Source organism: Sturnira hondurensis, unplaced genomic scaffold (genome assembly GCF_014824575.4).
Source record: "Sturnira hondurensis isolate 20B ecotype Veracruz unplaced genomic scaffold, ASM1482457v3 Scaffold0007406, whole genome shotgun sequence".
Lineage (NCBI taxonomy): Eukaryota > Metazoa > Chordata > Mammalia > Chiroptera > Phyllostomidae > Sturnira > Sturnira hondurensis.
In genome coordinates, this window is record NW_028080037.1 from 10,389,396 (window position 1) to 10,411,108 (window position 21,713).

The following is a 21,713-nucleotide window of genomic DNA, read 5'->3' on the forward strand; positions in this document are numbered from 1 at the left end:
TGGCTCAATGGAAGCACTGACCAAACACGGACACGGTCACACCTTAGGAAGATGTGTCGCCAGTCTCTTGATTCCAGGAGAGCAGTGCGCTCTATGCTCCGTGTGGTTCCCACTGCCCCAGAGAAAAAGCCTCGTGGACAAGGAAGGTCCCGTGCCACGGTAACGAGCCTCTGCTGACACGGGCCACACTTAGCACTTTTATGATCTCGCTCGGGAAAAGAAGAGGTCGCCACACCAGAGCAAACATTTTAAATCATTGCTTTATTTTACTATTTGTTCAACAGCAAAGTTCATCCATTCCTCTCAAGGTGGATCTTGAAGTGTTCCTTTCCTCGTTCTGAATAAAAAAGTAATGAAGAAAAAGCCTGTACTTTTGGAGACCTAGAATCTTGTTTATGCTAAGAAGCTTTTGACTGCAATTTCGTGTTGCAATTATTTCCTGCTGGCATCTCGGTGGTCACACGGAGCTCCCCACCCTCCAGTGAAGATGGCCGCCCACGGCTACCACCATTGAAACCGAAAGTAAGTGGTGAAAAATGCACCTTGTACAATAAAAAAGTAGAAACCAATTCAATTTCCTTTTTTTTTTACGAATATAAAGTTTCTTGTAAATATGTACAGTCTTTTGAGCTAGTTCTATAGCAGGAAGCATTTCACAAATGAGACACGATATACAAGTTCAGGGCTCTAGAAGCCCGTTCTCAATGGAGATCCTAAATGAAATGCCAAGACTGAAAGACCAGTTTTCAGTGACCTTCCAAATACTTGTGGACCGAGAGACAAAAACTTCAGCAAACATTCAGCCGGACCTGCCCTGGGGGATGGAGGAGATGCAGTCTGACCCCAAAGACTCTAAGCAACACATGACACATGACAGCTTGACACTGGCCAAGGGGGCAACACCACAGAGGGTCACGGGCATTTCAGATGAGAAAGCACTTAGGTTAAGAGATGAGCAGGAAGGAGCCAGGACAAGGGCCAGGCTGCAATCTGGAAAGTGGTCTGTGGACACATGGGTTGGAACACGGTCATGGTCACCTGCTGAGGTGGCAACAGGTCTACCGGCCAGCCTACCTAGGATGTGCCTTGGTTGTTGGAGGCATGCCTAAGAGTCATGGAGAATCCGAAGCAACAGGTGCCTTGTGGGAGATTAAAGGCAGAAATAAGGCCGCTAGTTAGCTTGCCAACTGCAAAGCCTCTAAATTGGTTCTTCACCAGTCGCCAGGAATTTACTAGTCGTCAGAGGGTAGAAACAGGGAGAGCCACGCTGCACCTAATGAGGACTTCCGGACCCCGGCAGCGGGGAGGTGAGCTGCGGCTCCCCCCCCACCAGACTTCCTGGTCTTGGTCTAGCCCTAGGGAAAGGCTCATTTGGGAAGTCACAGTTTTGTGGGGTAGAACCGTGCTGGGCTTTGTGTGAACAGAGTCGTCCGTGTGGGAGTCGGCAGGAAGCGTGAACGTGTGAGGTGGCGGTTTGCTGAAATCCTTCTCTGGTCGTAAGGCTTGAGCGTTTGGTTTTGTTTGTTCAGTGCTACAGACTGCAGCTTGTTGTGGCCAGTGAGTCGGCAAGTCGTCGGAGGGTCTCGATTCGGCGGGAGCTATGGTATGGTGCTAGGACATCGGCAGAGCAACCCCAGGAGGCCAGCCAGGTCGGGGGGCAGCACATGCAGTGGACCGCCATGCAGAACTCCAGGACAGGTCTCTTCCCTCCCATCCCAGGGCGGGGAACGGCGTGCCATCACGGACAGGAGGCGGGTGCCCCCAGTCCCTTCTCGGGCCCAGAGACCCATTAATGCTGGGCTCAGAGCAAATCTATTGCATGCTTTCCTGGCCAAAGCTACATGGAAAGCGGGGACAGCAGGCTGGGGAGATGACACTGAGGGGCAGGGAGGGAAAGTTCCTCGAGGTCTCTTGGCCCCAAGTCACTGCCTCCGAGCTGAGGCCCGATGACCTCCATACATTCTCAGCTGTGGGAGGGGAAGTCGTCAAGGCCCATAAAAGGCAATGAGAACAGTAAACATTTGGCTAAAATGTCACCCTGGGTAAAACAGGGCCATCTGTGAGAATGGGCAAGAATGAGGGTGAACCTATGGGAGTGCGGGAGGTTAGCCAGCTGGCGGGGACTCTTCTACAGTACGTTCAGTAGCGAAGACCTGATGGCCTGATCTAGCTAAAAACGACTACAACAGGAAATACATTGCTGTTCAAATCTAGTAAGAATTCTGTTGTCTTTAAAAAAAAAGAAAGAAAGAAGGAAAGAAAGGAAAAAACTGGAAAATAAAAACCAACCCTAGGATCTTAAAGTAGCTGTTAATTAGGGTTCTAACCACGTGGTAGTGGGTGCCGTTCGGTTTCCTTTGATGAACTGGTACGGGCCAGAGCTAGTTAGCACAGAAGTCCGTGAACGCTCTGAAGGAGCGACAGAGTGGGGCGAGGAGGGCTGCAGGGGGCGCCGGCAGCTCCACGGGCCTCAGCCCCCCGCACCTCCGGGTGCCGGGGCGTCCATGCTGAGGTGGGTCTGGGCCCAGCCGTGCCATCGGTGGCTGAGCAGATGGGCTCTGGGGGCCCCTTCAGCAGAGTTCCATAGTGTGTCTGGTGTTTTCCTGCAGATTAAGATGAGGAGTTGGTTTTTCTGACTGAGACTTATACTGAAGACTGGTCCCAGACCTAGGAGCGAAAGAAGGGGTGGTGTTTGCAAAACCCAAACAGGAAGTCCGCAGCTCTGGTACCCACTCAGCTCTGCAGGGTGGCACCAACTAGCAGAGCCATCCTTCAAAGCTTGGAGTCCAACAGGGCCTGGAATTCGATGAAAAGTCTGTGTATTTCTACTGTTTTGCACCCCCCCACCCCTACACACACACACAATCGCATCAGTGAAGCAGAGGAGATGAGGAAAAGCCACTCCGACGACTCTCCTCCTCTCCGAACCGCCGTGCAGGTGGCATCGGAAGGAAGGGCCATCCAGACACCAGCTTCTGGGGAAAGAAGGCTCCCCGTTCTTCTAGAAAGCAGCCACTGGTACCAGTTTCCGGGCAGCCTTCCAGGGAATTTTCTGATGTCCGTGTATATTTGTATGTGTGTTTGAAAAGGGTAAGTCCTAGAACATTTTGTAGAGCACGTTATGTGTGTGTAAGAAGAGAACACACACGCACACCTGCTTACGTGCACAGACTCTCTCTAGAAACTGCTAATGCCAGTTTCCTCCCAGGAAGGGCCCGATGCCTGTGGTGGCTGATACTTTCTTTGCAAGCTCTCACACTTCGAGGTGCACGTTCACACACGCACGTTGCCCAATTGTTTAGGAGCCTCTTCTGAATGGAGCACATTTTCTCCCTAACTTCCTGTGTGACTCACCAAATCTGAATTGCTAACACAGCTCCTTTTTTCACCAGTGGCCCTGAAAGGACCCTGCATCCCAGTCACCCCTCTGGCCCCGGAAGGCACCTCACCTTGTTTACCTGGGACAGGGGTGTCCTCACGGCCCCCGCAGGGAGCCGGCCCCTACTGCTGTCTTCGAACAGCCTCCCGGGGGAACGCTCCCTCCGAGTGCTGAGCACGCGGCCTGGGGACTTCTCCCGCTCCAGGGGGCGGCCAGGAGACTTGTCCCTGCGCAACTCTGTCCTCCCCTCTCGGTAGCGGTGGGGTGTGCTTGGCTCTCTCGGGTGGCTGGGACCTTCAGGTGGCGCTGGGCTGGAGGCCACACGCTTGGTGATGTGCTCGTTGTACGTTGGCGGGCCTCGCTTGTTGGGGCTGCTGGCAACAGGAGAGGGAGGGAGCACTAAGGAGTCACAGCCCCAAAGGGGCATTTTCTTCTCTGAGAGACCCCCACTCCCAAGCTCACCACTGGTTATGAGAAAAGGGTCCCACTTGGAGTTCTCAGGCTTTTTGTGTGGTTCGTTTCAGTGGGGACGGCAGGGCAGAACACAAATACGACGACAAAAGGAAATCAAGCTTCCTGGTCTGGGAGCAGGCTTTCGTGTACTGAGCACCTACTGTGTGCCAGGCCCAATGCTCAGCTCTTACTGTCATTAAATCATCAAAACAGCACAAGCTGGGAATGAGCAGGGCCTCGTTGTACAGACAAGAAAATTGAGACAAAGACAGGCTGGAGACTGGCCTGAGCTAGTGGACTACAGACTGACCATCACACTGACCTTCAGCACAGGTCAGTGTGATGTCACGATCCCCACACTATGTCCTCCGGCCTCCTGTTTCCCCAAGCCCAGGAAGCACAGAGGGAAGTCTTCATTTAGAGGTTAAGCCTGCGCAGAGGCCCAGTGTAAGGGAGTTTTCAGACAGCCTGTTCTTATCACTGTCAGCTGTCATTTCTGTCCCAGTCCTGGGCCTGGTGTTTGGTCACCTCTCCCTCCAGGTGGCTTTCTAAGTCCTTGTGGCAACCCAATGCTGATGTGAGAGGTGTAGGGATCAGGCCTGATATAATTAGGAAATTGAGCAGGGCAGATAAAAAAAAAACAGTGTAGCTGGCTCAGAAAATGTCCTGGGCCCCAGAGGTTGATGGTTAATAACCAAACACTTAAAAATATTGAGGCATTTTTGCACAACCAATGCCACCCTGCACCCAGTCCTGGGTATTTCAGATGACAATTTCTCCACACATGTGCCTAACCATCTCCATGGGGAAACAATCTCCAGAACTTCAGAGAGAACTGAATGCAGCCTGCCAAGTTAACTCTTCCCAACCCCGTGACCAGGAAAAGTACCTAGGTCCTCGTTATCCCAGAATAGTCAGTGCTGGGAGAAGGCAGCCTACTAAAATGGCAATAAAATTTTATAGTGAACCCACTTGGAGACGTATTTTCATTGACTGGGGCTTTATCTTGGAAAGTAAAAACAGAAATCAGGAAAACTGATTTTATCTTAGATGTTTTAAAATCTACATTATAATTACATGCTGATTCTAAGAATGAACCAAGCATGACTCTCATACTGATTCAGTCGGCTGCACTTTTCTCAGCGAAACTGTGTGCCGACACGCTACCCGACACCCTTTCCTTCGACGTTGGAAGGAAAAATTTTTTTGCAGGAAAAAATCAAGGCATTTCTTTGAAAATATCTGAGAGCATCATTGGTTTTCCCAAAGGCTTATTATAGTCCTTGAAATCCAAATCCTTCTCTTGGGCACATGTTATTGTTCGGTCAAATTTGTTGATTTTCTTTCCCCAGTTACTGGGCTGATGGTACCAGAACCTGTTTTGTCAACGCCCGAGCCTGCAAGCCCCGCCCATCACTGTGGGGGCGACGGGAGCTCCAGGGCCACGTCCAGACAGATGCCTGTTTTCACTGACTGACTTCTAGTCCTTACCTGGGGATATGTTGGGGTTTTTTTAAATTTATTTTAGAGGAAGAGGAAGAAAGAGAAACATTGATGTGAGACAGAAACATTGATAGGTTGTCCTCCATACATGCCCTGACCAGGGATTGAACCCGCAGCCTAAGTATGTGCCCTGACTGGGAATGGAACCCGCAACCCTTTGGTCTACAGGATGATGCAGCAACTGACTGAGCCACCTGGCAAGGACCAGATGCCTATTTTTATAAATAAAGTTTTATTGGAACACAGCCATGCCCATCTGGTTATGCACTGTCTGTGGCTGCCTTCACACTACAGTGGAGCCGAGTAGTTGAGACAGAGACCATATGGCACACAAAGCCGGAAATATTTACTATCTGGACTTTTACAGAGAAAGTCTGCCAATTCCTGCTCTACGGTGAAACAGAGGCTGGTGAGCAGCGATCACGTGATGAGTGGTCAGTCTCTTGCTTCGGGTGCAACTCTCACTAAAGATTTAGATAAATGCTCAAGCCAGAAGCTCCCTGTGTTTGAGTAGGCAGCAACAAAATGCAGTAGCTCGGACTTCAACAGCTTGAAATCAAGGTTTACATTCATCTCTGGTAATGTGGCTTTAAGATATGGCAGACAAATAACAAAATGAATCCCAAGTAGGAGGATCATATTAAGTCTGTTTGTAATGGAAGAGAAATTATAAAATGTGTCCACAGGGACCCATCATAAAGCAAGTGAGAGGGAGCTCACTGCCCAGGGGAAGAAAGATGGCTCAAGAAAGACCATTGGGGATGTCAGCTCAGATTAATGGAATGAAAGAAAACACCCATCATTCTAGGCCGAGCAGGCAATCTTCCAGCTCTGTACCCAGCAATAACCAATGATCTTCTAAGTCAGTTTTATGCTTCTTGCAGAGTTGCGTTTCCCGCTCTACTAAACAGACCAGGGCGACGCGGCCCACAGGGCAGCTTTGGAGCTAGACCGAGACTGCCAGGCACAGATTTAGCCTTGTCATCTTGCCCACACATTGGGGGAAACACTTCAGTTTATTGAATGTTTCATGTAACTGCACCCAAGTACTGCCAAGCTGTGTAGGGACCTTCTAATTCTAGTTTCCATAACCTGGGGATCAGACTGTTCCTTTCTCATGACGTCGTGTCTTGTGACTGGAGTTTGTTTTGTTTCAAGTGTCTGTACTCCTTGTATCTTTCAAGGGCTGTTTTGTAAACAGATGATGTACTTCTCCACTGAAAACACAATAATTAAAAACAAAAACCAGCCCAGTCCCTCATCCCCTCACCACACAAATCTCGGACCTCTGCATTCCGACCTGCTCCAAGCCGTCAGCAGCCAAAAGACCATTTTCTAAGCCAACAGGCAGCTAAAGACTAACTACTGACGTTCTGGACACCCGTTCAGTATTTCTGCCCTGTGTTCACAGGAATGGAGCCAGTTTTGACTACAGGAAAAGTAACGCGCCACACAGACAACATACAGTCACACGAGGAAGGCGCCTGGCCCTCTAGTGAGGCAATGGGGAAAAAAACCTAATTACAGTACTTTGATTTGTTCTTGGCGTGACCTGAGGCTACTTAAATGAAATCCAGATAAAGAAAATGAAAATTACTTAAATGAAATCTAAAGTTTTCGGGGGAGGGCTGCTGCCCCTTGGGTAGCTGGTTATTCAGCGCTCATCACCCAGCAAGTCCCTGGGGTTAAAGTTACACTGACCAAGCATTTGTGACCCACTCGTGTATTTAAACACAGAAAAGAGAGAGAGAGAGAAACAGAGAGACTGCTCATTAGGACCCAGGTGGCAAACACAAGGTCCGTGGGCCGAGTCCAGCCCTCCACCTGGTTATCCGGCCTGGTGCCTTGTTCCTACCCGATGGCAGTGCCGAGCTCCTTGCCCCTAGTTAAGGAGTGGTTACACGTACACAGTCTCAAAGTTACATGTGGCCCTTTGACGGCAACCACGAGGCTGATGTGGCCCCTGGTGAAAATGAGTTTGACAACCCTACATTAGGATAAAGCCTCAGAAGATTAAACCGATGATTCTCTCCTGCAAGATCTAAGCATTTTGCGATATTAGAGGTGACTTCTCCACCAAACCGAGAGTCCCTTCAGAATAAAAGTGTCTTCTTCACCTGTGCATCCCGGCCCAGGCACTGGGCCTGGCACCTGGCGAGGGGTCCACATAACTCTTTATAGGGTAGACACATGGGTTTGTAAACCAGTCCCAAAATCAAAATCCAAGATCACTTAAATATTCCCCGGGGTTAGCCCTGGCTGGTATAGCTCAGTGGATTGAGCATGGGCCTGTGAACCAGAGAATCGAGGTTTGATTCCCAGTCAGGGCACATGCCTGGGTTGCAGGCCAGTTCCCAGTAGGGGATGCAGTTCCCAGCAGGGGGCGCACAAGAGGCAACCATACATTGATATTTCTCTCTCTCTCCCCTTCCCTTCTAAAGATAAATAAATATAATCTTTAAAAAATAAAATGATTAGACAAATAATTTTTAAAAAAATATTCCCCGGGGTTAAATAATCTCAGACCTTCCTGTGGACCGAGAACTTAAACTTTACACATTTCAGACCTATGTATCCATCGGGATCTGGGCCCTAGCCCTTTGTGTCGAGACAAGGTCAGGTCCGTTTCCATACAATGCTGGTGTGACTGCAAAAGGGTTCGGCCTCCATGGAGGAAAACTCAGGAGAACACCCATCAAAACTACAAACACGCAGCTGCTTCTAGGAATTCATCCTGCGGGTGGATTCCCAAGCATGTGAAATGACAACACGACACAGGCGCCAAGTCATGCACTACAGCAACACGAGAAACAGCCCCAACACCCACTGAGAAAGAGGCCGTTCAACGAGCTAAGGTCATGGGAAGGAATGCTGTGCAGGCATAGAAATAGAATAAAGAAATACTTCTCACACCGACACGGAGCAACCTCCCTCCGAGACAAGTTAAGGTTTGCAAGTATGCGCAGCGTGCAATCACCGCAGGAAGAAGGGGCGGGGCACGTCCAGAACAGCAGAGCAGGGACCTCCCAAAACCTGCTCCTCCATGAAAGCAACAAGAACACTGACAAAAATTGTCAACATCAACTATTCTGAACTCTGGAAATTAAACCAAGGCTTGCAACAATTTGAAGAGCACTTATGCAAGAAAAACGGCTGAATCTCAGTAAGAACACCAAGCTGTGTGACATTTTAACTTGACCTAGCCCCACCCGCTTCTCCCCAGACCAGCAGTCATGCTGACAGCAACAGTCCTGGAACTGCCGGAGCCCATCAGGACTGAGGGTCCCCAGGAAGCTCATGGCCTGACCTGTCTGATTACTCTTTGGGGAAGACCATTCTCAGGGCTCGTTTGCCTTTTTCCCGGCTTAGGGCTACCTCACCAGAAAAACTCCATCCCCAGAAACTTCACCATCAGCCATAACAAAGAATACAAACTTCACAGACTTAGGCTGGGACAGTCACCAAATAAACAGCAACTGCAAATCCAGGGTGGGGGAACTGATTTCCAGAGTTACCACATTATATTATTTGAGATGTTTGGTTTTCAACAACAAAAAAAATCATAAGACATGCAAAGAAAGAAGGAGAAAAATACACGCAGGCCCTTATTTCTTCCAGGGACTCTTCCCTGACCCCCGAGTCCAGGCAGGGGCCTCCTCCAAGCTCTCGAGATGCCTTAAACAGCCCCAGTGGCAGGCTCTCCCCTCTAGGCTATGCTGGAATCGCCTGATGCATATGTCTCTGCCCTGGAGCTTCATCAGGGAGGAGATGCGTCCGGCCCATTCACTGCTAAACCTCCCACAGCTGTCCAACTAGCCTGGTAGAATATCTGCTGAAGCAGTGAATGCATAAGCCATGCTCCACTGCAAACAGAGCCACTGAATGCACCCACCGGAGAAAGGCCAGATGTCTCCATCCACCTTTTACAAGGAGACATTTAAAAATTCTCCTGCCACTCCCAGTGAGTACATCCTGTCAGAGAAACAAGTGGCTTGAGCTTGACTATTGGGAAACCTCCAGCCAGCTTAGCAAGATTTCCTTCCACTTTGCAGAGAGCACTTGGAACCCCTGTAATTAGGAAGTGGAGGGAAACAGTACCTGCGGGAGGTGGAGGGACCCCGGTGGTGGTCAGTGCTGGACTCCTTCACAAGGTTTCCTTTGCAGCAAATGACCCTTAGTTTATCCTGGTATGAGGACGCCAGGTAAATCGCTCCCGAGGAAATCGCAGGGCCCAGGTAGCGCGGGTTTGGGATTTCCAAATACGCTCGGGCAGGGGTCCTGCAGAGGACCAGACAAGAGTTGGCGTTGCGGGTTAGCTCCTCCACTGGGCGGGAGAGGAAGTAACAGACACCCGGCCCCGACCTCCAACCCCTAAAGCCGAGCCCTTCAGAGCCTGGAGGAGAGTGCTTACCCCAGAGAAGAGCGCGCCTGGATCTCGATCACTTCGAGTGAGTTGAAGTGGGTCACGAACAGATAGGGCTCTCTGTAGGCTGCACGGCCCCCACGGAGGAAGAGTGTGGAGGAAGAGTGTGGAGGAAGGGTTGAAAGAAAAAAATATCAAAACCTGCATGTGGCCCCAGCAATCCCACCTAAAGGAGTTACATTCACGTGCCGGAAGAACGACGCATGCACCGCTGTGCTCACTGCCGTGTTCTTAGAGCAGGAGATGGTACATTCTAGGTAGGGGATCCGCTAAAGAAATCATGCTACATCTACAGAATTCTGCATAGCTGTGCAAATGCAGGAAGGAGCTCTCCGTGCACTGAAATGGGGGGGAAATCTGAGGTGTGCAGCTCTGGTGCATAAAGCAAGGTGGCTCAGCGTAATGTGTAAAGTGTGCTACTGTGATGATAAAGACAGGGTGGGAGATATAAGGATATGTCTGTTATGTCTCTGTATTTGCATAAAGCCCTAAAAGGATAAGACACTCAGCATTCTTTTTTCTCTTGAGGGAGTGGGGATGAAGAATTTGGAAGATGGGCAATATGGATGAGACCTTTCACTGTATATGTTTTTAAATTTTTGATTGCACGCATTTTTGAAAAAATTTTAAAAGGCTGGGTTCATAGGTAATTAGATATTTCTGGTCTTACTACTATGTATCACAGTGTCACTGAAACTCCAGGATATGACCGGAGCTGTTTCTTTCTTAAAGGGAAAAGAAGATGATCACTCTCATCCCTTGTGGCAAACTCTCCTTTGGTATTTGACCACTGGTCGTGCCTACCGAGGCCCCAGTGGCATTTCCCTGCCTTGAATCTGGGCTCCTCTGTGGCCCCAGTAGGTTAGGGTGGAGGAGATGAGGCCCGACAGCTTCCACTCCTGCCCACACGGAAAGGAACTGAGGTCTCCAGCCACCAACCCTGGCTGAGCTCCCACCCACTGCACCGAGCGTCGCCGTGTCTGCAAGGCCACTGTGGACTTTGCAGTTGTCCCTGTGGTCCCGCTGGCACCACGTGAAGCAGAGCTGCCAGGCAAGCACAGAATCTTGGGCAGTAAGCTGTTGCTGGGTTAAGTCACTAAGGTTTGAAACCTGATACGCAGCAACAGATGAAGGAAAAAACCTCTAAGGGAATTTCACTGTGATGGTGACTCACATGGTCAAGCACGTACGTGTTCGTACGTGTGGGTGAGTATATATGTAGTTCCACTTTTACAACGTGTGAGCAGAGGATACAATTTGACAAGTGTATGAAGATTAGTAAGGATGTTCCTCACAGTGTTGTTTACACTTACAGAAAGAATGGCCATGACCTCAGTGCCCTGCCCGATTTACGGCTGATAATATTGATGGGTATTCAGTTATGCCATGGATACTATGCTGCCTTTGAAATGTTTTAAATAAACTCACAGGCAGTGGTCTCCTTTCTATCATGGGAACCCAACAAATACTTCACAATGGCTGGTGGGTTTGGCTGATGCCTTTGTCAAGCCTCAGAATCTTTGCCCTGGGCACTTACTTAGGTGACAGTTACATGCGACACTTGGTATCCAGTGGAGCCCACAAGCATAGTGCTTAGGGCCCCCCACAATTCCTCCCCAGGACACCAGCCACTGACAGAAAAGAGCCCTGCGCACCGTGCCTCACTCACCGAAGGCCAGAGGTAAGCGACTCCACTTGAGATCGTCTGTGCGGCTTCGTCTCCCGTAAGAATCCACGAACACCCCAAATTCTGCAAGGAGTCAGGGCCCGGGGGCATTGTCAGCAGAGCAGAGGCGGGGGTGTCAACAGCACACATGTCATGGAAGAGGAAGGAATCGGGCCCAGGGACGATTGGGCAGATGTCACTGAACCGTTAGAACCTAAGGACCTCTGCTGAGCCTAATTTATTAGAAAAAGTGGGTCTGAGTGGACGTGGGGGGAGAAGGAAGGAGGATAAGGATAGGAGGGTGGGGAGACAGGGAAGGAGGAGGAGAAACAGAGACCCAGAGACAGGAAGGAAGAGAAGGGAAGACCCAGAAATTGGGGGGGAAAAGAGAAATATCAAGAAAAAGAAAAGGAAGAAAACAGAGAAAAAATAAGGAAAGGAGAGAAAGAAGCGAGGACAGAGAAGGAAAGAATGGCCTGCTGTTTGGACAGAACAGCTGCATTGGGTTATCGCCCTGGTGGGGTACAGGACGGGGCCCCGAGGGGGCCTCTGCAGCTGCTGGAACGATATTCTCTGTACCCCCAGCAGGACCGCCCTGCCCTGGAGTCCCATGGCCAGCCCACAGCCCCGGTGGGCCCGGTCTGGGACGCCTGGGCCCAGCAGCACTCACAACAGCAGCGAGTGGCAAGCCCGGACTCACCGTGGAAGCAGAGCAGGTACTCCTCCCGCTGCCCTGCGCTGTTCACCTGCACGATTGAGACAGGGAAACTGTTGGAAGAGGAGGCGAACACAGCAGGCGCCAATGAATGGTCGTTCTTGTCCAGGAATTCTGAAAAGGCAGGTGAGAAGCGGAGCTTCAGGAACGGGCTCGAGACGGTGGCAGGGCCGGAGCCGCGTGTGGGCTGGGGAGGACTTGGGCCCTACCCTCAAGCGTGTACTGCTTCATGTCAATCTCGTAGAACTTATTGGTTCCGATGAGGATACTGTAGTTGGTGAAGTGGATACAGCTGCAGGGCTCTGAGGTCTCTATCTCCTGAGACAGAGGAGAGAGAGGAGAAAGTGAGCACTGACCAGAGGCAGCCCTGTCTCCACAGCTCTCCTGTTTCCACCTTCGGCACCTAACCGAGCCTTGCGAACGGCCTCCAGCAGACTTGTTCAAGCTGCAGATGAAGGCACACAGCCCGGACCATCTTCTCATGCCCCTCACAAGGACCGGGGGTCCCTTCACTACCTCTTAATTCTTTGCAGCCACAGACTAAGAAAACAATGCCAAAGTACAGCCCCAAAAAGTCAGAAACACCATTTCAATGAAAAGGTAGCATTCAAAGAGAGCTTTAAAAATACAACACCCTCATCAGAGGAAAAAGCCTGGAAAAATCCAACTACAAACAGTGGTGGCTGGAGGGAGTGGGTTTAGTTTCCTTCTTTCTTCAAGCTTCTAGGCTTCTATTTAGAACCTGCGTTACCTACGTATTGCCATCGTCACTGTCATCATCCGTCAGTGAATTATCTACTTCCTCATTACTCCCACTTGTTCTCAGGCCAGTCCTAATGGCTTCAGCAACCTGGACACGCTTATTCAAAAGGGTGTCCAGGAACTACATGGAAACAACGATTCTTGAGAATCCTCCTGAAACTACCAGTTCAAACTCTAATCTGCATCATCATGTCCACTAATATTTACTGATCACCTACGAAGCGAGAGGAAACTTTTAGACAGCATGACATAATAAAATGGTAGGGAAAATCAAACTTCCGTTTCGGCCTCGGCTTTACAATTTAGGACCTCAGCCAGCCGCGATCAACTGTCTTCCCTGAAACGGAACGGCCGCACCGGCTTTACAGAGCTGTTGTCAAAGGTGCCTGTCAAGCGGTCAGCTCGGTCCCTGGTACCAGCAGTTGCCCAGCCAAACTCTAGGGCAAACTAACAGGAGCCTGCCCAGGATGAAGCAGTTCTGCTAAGAGTCCTGACCCTCATGTATATTCATCTCTCATTCCACTTTGGAGATGAACTGTGAAAAAGTGCCTGAAATAAATCGGGCTTGTGGGGGGTGGGATATCCTCGCCTCAGGACAGCAGACAGCCTTCTCCGGAAGCCAGGCACGTGTAAGGGTCTGGTGTGCACCTTGTCCACTCTGCAGTCTCCATCACAGCTCACTCTGCACTGGGGAGAACCAGCCCCCTCACTCTGCACTGGGGAGAACCAGCTTCTGGAGAACCATCCAGAAGACGGCTAGCACCAGCTTTTCTAAGGTTATTAATAGAAACTTCTAGGATCTGAGAAAGACTCTAGTAAGTGCCACCAGGGACTGCCAGCTTCTCAGAGAGATCACCTTCCTTTTTTCCTGCTGGTTCAAAAAAGTATCTCCTCCATCAGCCAACTTCCTTTCTGCCTTAACAAAAGGCTGGATTCATTGGGCTGGCTGGAGAGGCAGCTACAAACAGCAGAAGGAAAGTGAGAGAAAAATCTGCAGCTTCCTCCAAAAAGGGTCTGTCTGTCTCTCTCTCTCCAAGGAGGTCTCTCTCCAGGCTAAAGGGCACAGGCGAAGGGACCAGACTCGTGCTGCTCCTGAAACGGCCACCTTCCGCGCCGGCTTGTGGGCCGAGCAGAGGGGCCAGTCCCAGCACTTACTTTCCGAATGCAGTACTTGCTGAGGTTTTCATTGTAGCGGAGAATGACGACTTTGCTGGGCATGGCTGCACAGATGCAGAGCCCGTTCTCAATCTGAAAAGCAGTCAGAGGGAACAGGAAGGAGTGTCACTGGGTGTACACTGACTCCGCAGCAAACTAGGAAAAGCGCCTCAGTTCAGAGCAGGGTCTCTCAGCTTCAGCACCACTGACCGTCTGGAGCAGACAACTGTCCGTGCTGAGGGGCTTTCCGGTGCCCTGTCGGTTGTCGAGCAGCAACTCTGGGCTCTACCTACTTGATGCCAACGGTGCAATGGCCAGTATGACACACAAGGATGTCTCCAGACGTTGCCCACTGTCCCTGGGGGACAGACTCACCCCTGGTTGAGAGCCACTACTTTTAACAAAAATGAAGAGAAGGCTCAGAAAATCCACCTGCCCCCATGCACACGTCGTGTATGTGTGCCTTTTGCTCGAGACAGATTCTTTTGACAGTATTCGACCCTCAGGGAGGGAAAGGCAGTAGACATTGCTATAAGAATTTGGAGCCCTGGCTGGTGCAGCTCAGTGGATTGAGTGCGGGCCTGTGAGCCAGAAAAATCTGGAGAAGATTTTGGCCCAAGGAGAAAAGTTCTCAGCTAAGAGCTCTGTATAGAGTTGTTCTCTGATGAAAAACATCAAAGTTCTGTTTTTCTGGAGTAGCTGAATCCCTCTTACTTCACCTTCTACACCAAGATCTTTGTCATTTCATCAAGGACAAATAGAAGCTTATTCAAATAAGTCCTGAAATGTAGGTGGCCGGCAGGGTTGGTGGAGAGGGGGTGGAACATACGGGAGAGGGGAGGAATATACGGGAAAATGCAAATTGTTGGTAAGGTTCTGCTTCTAGGGTTGAGCAGTACGTTTGTGGATGTTTACAACATTATTGGGTGTTATCATTTTAGTGTTACAATTTTATGATTTACATATATACTCCATACATTTTTTTAGTATTTCAAGCATTGTGATGAAATTAACACAATTTCTAAAAACCAGTTTTTGAAACTAAGATGCACATTTTTAAGTGATTCAGCATTCACAGAAAAAAATATATAAGAAATTTAAAAATATGTGGAATGAAAGAAATTTACAGGGTGCAACTAAAATTGTAGTTAGAGGAAAATGCATAGCCCTAAAATGCTTATTAGCAAAAAAAGGCCTAAAAATTAATTAGTTACACATTGCGCCAGCAGAGGCCCAAGGAGCCCACCTTGCCAGCAGCAAACAAGTGGCAACCCTTGACAGCTTCGAACACGTTGGGCGAGACGTCTGGCTGGGCGGGAAGGTGAGACTGCGCCAGCGACTGCTTCACTTTCTTCACGTCAACAAGACACAGGGCCCGCTCTTCTCCTGAGGGGAAAAGGAACGGCTTCTTGGTCAGTGGGAGGCCATGAAGCAGAGCCACAGGATGGCAATTCTGATCTATTCACAAATAAAAGCCAGCAAAGCCACACGGATGGGCAATTTTCCACAAATTCCCATGAGCACAGTTGAGGTCCAAGTTTTAGATCTCAAATGGAAACAACAGATTCTGGGAGAAAAAATATTCTAAAGACAGAAACATATTTGGAGAAGGTGAACTATACTTTTTAAACATGCTTCCCACCAAAATAAGGACGCATTAGGAATAACGAGGGGACATCTTATAAAATGACAGGCTTGGACTACTCCAGTGTGGCAACGTCATGAATGACAAAAGAAAGACTAAAGATTCATTCAGGTTAATGGAGACTATAAAGAGATGTGCCTAGAAGCAGTGCACGGTCCCCAGCTGGATCCGTAATCAGGAAAATAAATACCGCACTCTAAGGGACGTGACTGCGGGCCGTACATCAGACCAATGTATTCCAGCAAGCGTTGAACTCCACGAATCATAACTGTACCACAGGAAACTATTCTGTATGATGCTATCACAGTGGGTTTGTGCCATGACCTATGTGTCCAAACCCATATATAACACCAAGAGCAAATCCTCCTGTCAATTGTGGACTTCGGGTGACAATGATGTGTCAGTGCAGGGTCATCAGCTGTAACCAATGTACCCTCTGGTAGGGGATGCTGCTGGGGGAAGGCTGTGTGTGGTTGGGAGAAATCTCTGTACTTTCTGTGCAGTTTTGCTGTGAACCTAAAATTCCTTTAAAGAATAAAGTCAAGGAGGAAAGGAAGAAAAGGAAGAAAAGGAAGGAAAAGCAGTAAGAGAAACGAACACACAAAGCAAGTGAGCAAGCAAGGAAAAGAGCTGAAAAACCGAGAAAAGTCAGTTCCTGACCACATTAGTTCAGCCCCTGGACCCACCTGGCTGCGTCTGAAACAAGACCTAACTGTGGATGTTTTGAACACTGAGACAGTAAATTACTGTTTTCCCCTTAAAAAAATACTATCCCAATAGAGAGAGAGGGAAAAACTTTTGCCATGGCCACGTGAGAGAGTACCCTTGTTCTTTGGTGACGTGCTGGACAAATGACTGCAACTGACTCTCAGTCCACAAAAGTGACAGCGTGCCTGTGTGTCATAGCAAAAGAGAGGGAAAAACGTGGTCAAACCTTAACCACGTGGTAAACCCGGGCAAGAGGCCTCTGAGAAATCACAGAGAAGCAAGAGACACACCAAACAGAGCCACCAAGCTCTCGGGAAGCCACGGCTCACAGAGGCGTAAGTGTGGTGACGACAAAGGTCTGACAGTAACGAGTCCAAGGCTCGCTACCCTCCCCCCCCAGCATAATGCTGAGGTGCTCCCTGGGGGTGGCAGACTGTGATTCGTTGGACCTCAAGGGAACCGGAAATGAACAGAGAGAGCCATCCGCTCAGGCACAAACAGGGACAGAGAGAAAAGAGCTGCTTCTGCTCCAACCTGCCACTGGGAGGGCCTGCCTTTGTGTTTCCCAAGCATAACATTTGGCTTTCAAAGAGTCTTCCTTCAAAGTGAAGAAAAGGCGCCATGTCCTTGGCCTCCCACCTGCTATCATGAGTAGCTTCTCCAGGTCCTTGATGATATAAATTTGGAAGACTGCTCCAATCCCTGGGACGTGCGTGAGGGAGTTTTTCAAGACATTCAGTGCATACAGCCCCTCCTCGGTGCCCACCAACACCACCTGAGAGGGCGGAAGTCCCAAGGCAGAACATGAGCATCGTAGCGTCACCATAACAACCCCCCACAGTAAGAGCAACAAAGCCCACACAGCCCTTTCTGTCTCGACCGCAGGGGACCACTGCCAGACGCCCGCTGACAGTGTCTGAAAAACATCATTACCTGGTCGCTGAAGGGCAGTGTGCAGTTCATGTCCAGGCGGTCATCACCTTCCAGTTTCAGCAGGGAGTTTCCAAGCAATTTCTTTTCACATGTGAAAGAAAAAAGGAAAAGGAAAAAAGAGAAACCTGGTGAGATTGAATCGTTCATGACCAAACCATCCGGACAGACAAAAGCAACAAAGGAGAGACATTTAATGACAAAAAGAAAGGCAAGTGACTCCTGAAACTGCCCAGAAACACACATCTGCTCTTGGCTTGCCTCTTATTTTGATCTGAGCTCGAAAGGCAAGATGCGAATCTTATTGTTATCTCTGGGGTGGCTGTTAATTAGCATCAGAGTTATAAATCCACCTGGACACAAGTGAGTGAGTATAACAGACACAGAAAAATTTCTGGGGTAGGAAATAAGCTGAAGCTAAAAAGGTATCACCTGCAAAAGGTTAATAAGCCCCATGGAAGGTCCCTGCCCCTCTAGGCTGCAGCGAAAGTGCCAAGCACAGCATCAGCAGCAAACCAACAAACTGCTCGGTCTCTTTACCTGAACACACGCAGGCAGAAGCTCGTAGGAAAGGCAGTCGGGGCCCTATTGTACACATATTAATGTGGATTTCAGGTGAAAGGCTTACACAGGTAATGATGAAACAGTTCATTAAAACAAGACTACACATTGAGCATGGCTCCTTGTCAGGAGGCTCATGGTTGAAGATTTACAACTGCTAGAATGCCAAGTGTTTATCAGGAGCTAAGAGTTTGAAAAGAGCTGTCTGGTCTTCGGTGGAGAAAAGCAGCAATGAGAGACGAGCCCTGTTTATATACGGAAGTTCTAAGACTGCTGCCAATCAAGACACACCCACGTCCCTAACATCTTAAGGACAAGTGGGTTTCCAACCTGCCTACGGAAGAGCAAGTCGTGTGGAAGCAGTTGAGAGGGTCCTGAAAAGCCTGCCTAAAGTACACGTGTCTGATCGGCAGCCTTCCACGCTGCTCCGTGGCCAAAGTGCTTGAAACTCAAGGCTTCAAACCAAATAAACTCCTCAGAGCAAACCAGAGAGAGGATTTCCTTGTAAGTCCATTAGCTGCTGTGTTGCCATAACCAAGAGTTGGGTAGCCCTGCTGACTCCCCCACTCTGAGGGCTGTGGGAGGGGGACCCACGATGCCCAGACAAGCCCCCTGGGAACCTGTATCTCTGTCACCACAGAACTCCTGGTCATGGCAGTCTCAAGCCATCACCACTCAGAGAGGGAGCCCAAGGGAAATCATGGCAGCCAGAGGGACCCCCGCCCCCCAAGTCAGCCTACTTTCCAAAGACAAGCTCCAGCACCCGTGTTCATACTCACAGCATCGGCTTCTGCCTTTTCCCTAGAAACTCTCCCACCTGCGACAACTGATTCTAAGGCGGTGACCCAGCGCTGTTTGTCAGGGAAGCTGGGAGCTAGCAGGTAGAGGGTTCTCCCGGGCCAGCAGGTGGTGTGTGGGTGGGACTCCATCTTCAGTATGTACGGGACATCTAGGAGATGGGACAGAGAGCACAGGGTTGGGTGTGGACTTCCCCCACTCCCGCCGGGACGGATGGCCCCGAGAGAGCAGAACTTTAACTGCTAGTGGGAGAGCCGAGGAGGGTGGGCGCCCTTTCCAGGCCCATCCGCCACGTGCTCCTCCCGCCCCTGCCAATTCGCCGAGCCTAGCCGAGCTCTGGGGTGAGGCGCCCCTGCTTCTCCTCACCTGCTTTGGCTGTATTTGCGAGTTCAGAAGCACCAACGGCGCCATGAATAGATACGTCCCCGTCGGGAAGGCACAGCTCAAATTCTTCCACCGGCCTCTGTCCAGCTTGGTGCAAAGAGGAAGGGCAGAAAGAAAAACAAAAGAACAGGAACAGGAACAAGAACAAGGGGAGAAAAGAGGAAAAGAGAGAGACAGAGAGAGAGAGACAGAGAGAAGGCAAGAGAGACAGTGCAAGAGACAGTATGCGTGGAAAGAGAGGCGCACGAGAACAAAGGAGGGAAAGGGTGTGCAGAGAAGGCGGAGAGGGAAGATAAAAAAAATAAAGTGTGTCAGATGAGTAGCACAGTCAAATTTCTGATGACGATGCGGATTTATGGGTTAGTTGACTGAGGCAGAAGTTCTCGGAAGGTGTATTAGCAGGTGGAATCTTCAGGGCAGCACCCTGCAGGGTCTTCAGAGGGGAGACCTATAGACGTGAGTATCGTACCAATAACCTTTAGCAAAGTCACGTGGTGTTTAATTTTCAAAAATGGAAAATCGCAGAAGGCTCGCAACGCAGTCCGAAAAACAAAGCCTTCACGCCAAGACTGGGAGACCTGGGTCCACCGCGTGCAATGAAATTCCCCCTGAATTATTAATTTACCTTCTCGGGCTTCGTTGTCATAGATGAGGACCTTGGATCCCTCCAGGACAATGTACTTCCTGTCCCAGCCTAGCTGTCCTCGTTTGTTATTCCTGGAAAATAAAGATGGAAAAGAAGAAATGTTTGAACTCAGAAGAATCAGGCCAGAGGAAGGGGTAGGGTGGAGAAGGAGTCCCAGAGAAGGCATCCCTAGAATTCTCCAGAAAACACCAGGGGTGGAAATGGCTGGTGGACTTCCATGCCAGAACGGGGAAGGAAAAACTTCCTTCAACCCTTCCAGGTTCTGTGGTTCACAGAAGAATCCAACTAATAATATCAGACAGAAGAACAGGAGAAAGGCATACAAATTTTGTTTTATGTGGGCGTCTCCACAAAAAAACAAAAACCAAAAAAACTGATAGGCTCAAGTGCTTATATACTAGGTTGAAAAAAGAGTCATAATTGTGGAAAAGCAACTAAAATGTACGAGGAGGCCAAAGAAACACAAGCTTTCTCCTGTTCAGCCTTGACTCCCAGTCTCTGGTGATAAGAATGTTTCTTTCTTCCCAGTACAGGGAGGGAAGCTCTCACAGGGAGTTTTATCTCTGACTTTCAGGAAGGGAAAGGGGAGGTCACAGTGTCCTTGTACCTGCTGTTCTTCACGTGCCTTTAGCTCAAAATAATCCTTACCCCAGTGTGGCATATCTGAGGCACCCCTCACCAGCACCCGCCCCAGCCTCAGCCCAAGCAACCCGGCAGCAATACCTGGGCACTTTCATCCACCCTTCCAGGTGCAAGCTGCTGCTGGGCTCCTTGGTCTGGAGACCTGGGGAGTTCATTTTGTCGCGGCAGAAGGCCTCGGTGAAGTGTGTGGCATATTCAGCTGGCAGGCCACAGGTAGCTGGCAAGCACGTGGAGCACTTGGGATGACACATCACCTGACATTCTAGGAAAAAGCAGAAGACAACCTGGAAACTTGCTTGGCGGATCCCTTCCTCTGCCAGCCAACCCCCGTCAGGCCTGCCCATCTGGCCAAGTCATCCCGGTAATCGCTAAACATCCCCAGGAGCCAGGCCTCTGCAGAGAGAGGAAACGAGCGAGCCAAGGGCTCTCAAAGCAATTGTCCTGGCTTCTCCCAGGATGTCACAAATAGATGTGCAAAGGACCCATTTGCACGTTCCAGGTGGAGCCAGCAAGCACGCAGCCTGAAGAGAGAGAGAGACCAGCCTGGAGAAAAGGGGGCTGGAAATCAGCAAAGCCAAGGCAACTTGCACAGCAAGCTAGAGACATGAGCTGAAAACAGGTATAAACTCACTCCTCTAACGGGAGAAAAATAGCATCCTCCCACTAAAACTAAAACCTTGAAAATGTGCACTCTATGCTAAGGAATTTAATATGGAAAAAAACCACCTCCCGCAGACAGACTTTTTCAGGTGGAGATGCATGGGTGCCCACTGTGGGTGCAAGACCAATGTTCTTACCAAGACATTTGGATGCCTGGCGGCCGAAGTGCACAGTATCCAGGCACACGGCGCACTTCGTGGCTCGCATGTTCAGCCCGACGTTAAATCGGTGAGGAATATTGTGGTGCATGCGCTCCTTAAGACGCCGACTGAATTCTGGAGGAAAAATTTTTTAAATCAGTAGAGCGTTGCAAATTCTACCATCAAGAAAGTGAAAAGACAGCTTACAGATGGGAAAAAGTACTTGCAAATCACCTCTGACAAGGGACTTGTAGTTAGACTACATAAAGCACTCTTACAAAGCAATAATAAAATGACAGATCACCCAATTTAAAAATGAGCAAAGGATTTGAATAGGCATATCTCCAAGGAAGATAAGTAAATGACCAACAAGCAAATAAAAAGATGCTCAACATCATTTAGTCACTAGGGAAACACAGATCAAAGCCACAAGGAGCTACCAGTTCATGTTCCCTAGGAAGTCTACAATGAAAAATACGGAAAATAAGCATTAGAGAGAATGTGGAGAAACTGGAATCATCCTATACTGCTGGTGGGATGTAA

General features: G+C 49.5%; 1 protein-coding gene across 8 annotated transcripts in view; it reads right to left on the reverse strand.

The window, feature by feature from the left end:
* Window positions 1-241: 241 nt before the first annotated feature.
* The window catches only part of CIT (citron rho-interacting serine/threonine kinase), a 150,661-nt gene continuing 129,189 nt past the window's right edge, over window positions 242-21,713 (reverse strand). For 4 of the 8 annotated variants that reach the window (XM_037052226.1, XM_037052221.1, XM_037052229.1 and 1 more), the window contains 17 exons: window positions 21,168-21,305; window positions 20,452-20,632; window positions 19,708-19,799; window positions 19,065-19,169; window positions 18,680-18,849; window positions 17,880-17,924; window positions 17,343-17,423; window positions 17,049-17,184; window positions 15,303-15,442; window positions 14,057-14,149; window positions 12,349-12,457; window positions 12,125-12,253; window positions 11,428-11,508; window positions 9,747-9,825; window positions 9,434-9,613; window positions 3,450-3,753; window positions 242-2,667 (listed from right to left, as the gene is read on the reverse strand). In XM_037052226.1, coding sequence (XP_036908121.1) covers window positions 2,644-2,667; window positions 3,450-3,753; window positions 9,434-9,613; window positions 9,747-9,825; window positions 11,428-11,508; window positions 12,125-12,253; window positions 12,349-12,457; window positions 14,057-14,149; window positions 15,303-15,442; window positions 17,049-17,184; window positions 17,343-17,423; window positions 17,880-17,924; window positions 18,680-18,849; window positions 19,065-19,169; window positions 19,708-19,799; window positions 20,452-20,632; window positions 21,168-21,305 — 2,087 coding nt within the window. In that variant the 3' untranslated portion in view covers window positions 242-2,643. The remainder of the gene's footprint in view (window positions 2,668-3,449; window positions 3,754-9,433; window positions 9,614-9,746; window positions 9,826-11,427; window positions 11,509-12,124; window positions 12,254-12,348; window positions 12,458-14,056; window positions 14,150-15,302; window positions 15,443-17,048; window positions 17,185-17,342; window positions 17,424-17,879; window positions 17,925-18,679; window positions 18,850-19,064; window positions 19,170-19,707; window positions 19,800-20,451; window positions 20,633-21,167; window positions 21,306-21,713) is intronic. The other 4 variants (XM_037052227.1, XM_037052225.1, XM_037052223.1 and 1 more) reach the window with 3 other exon arrangements.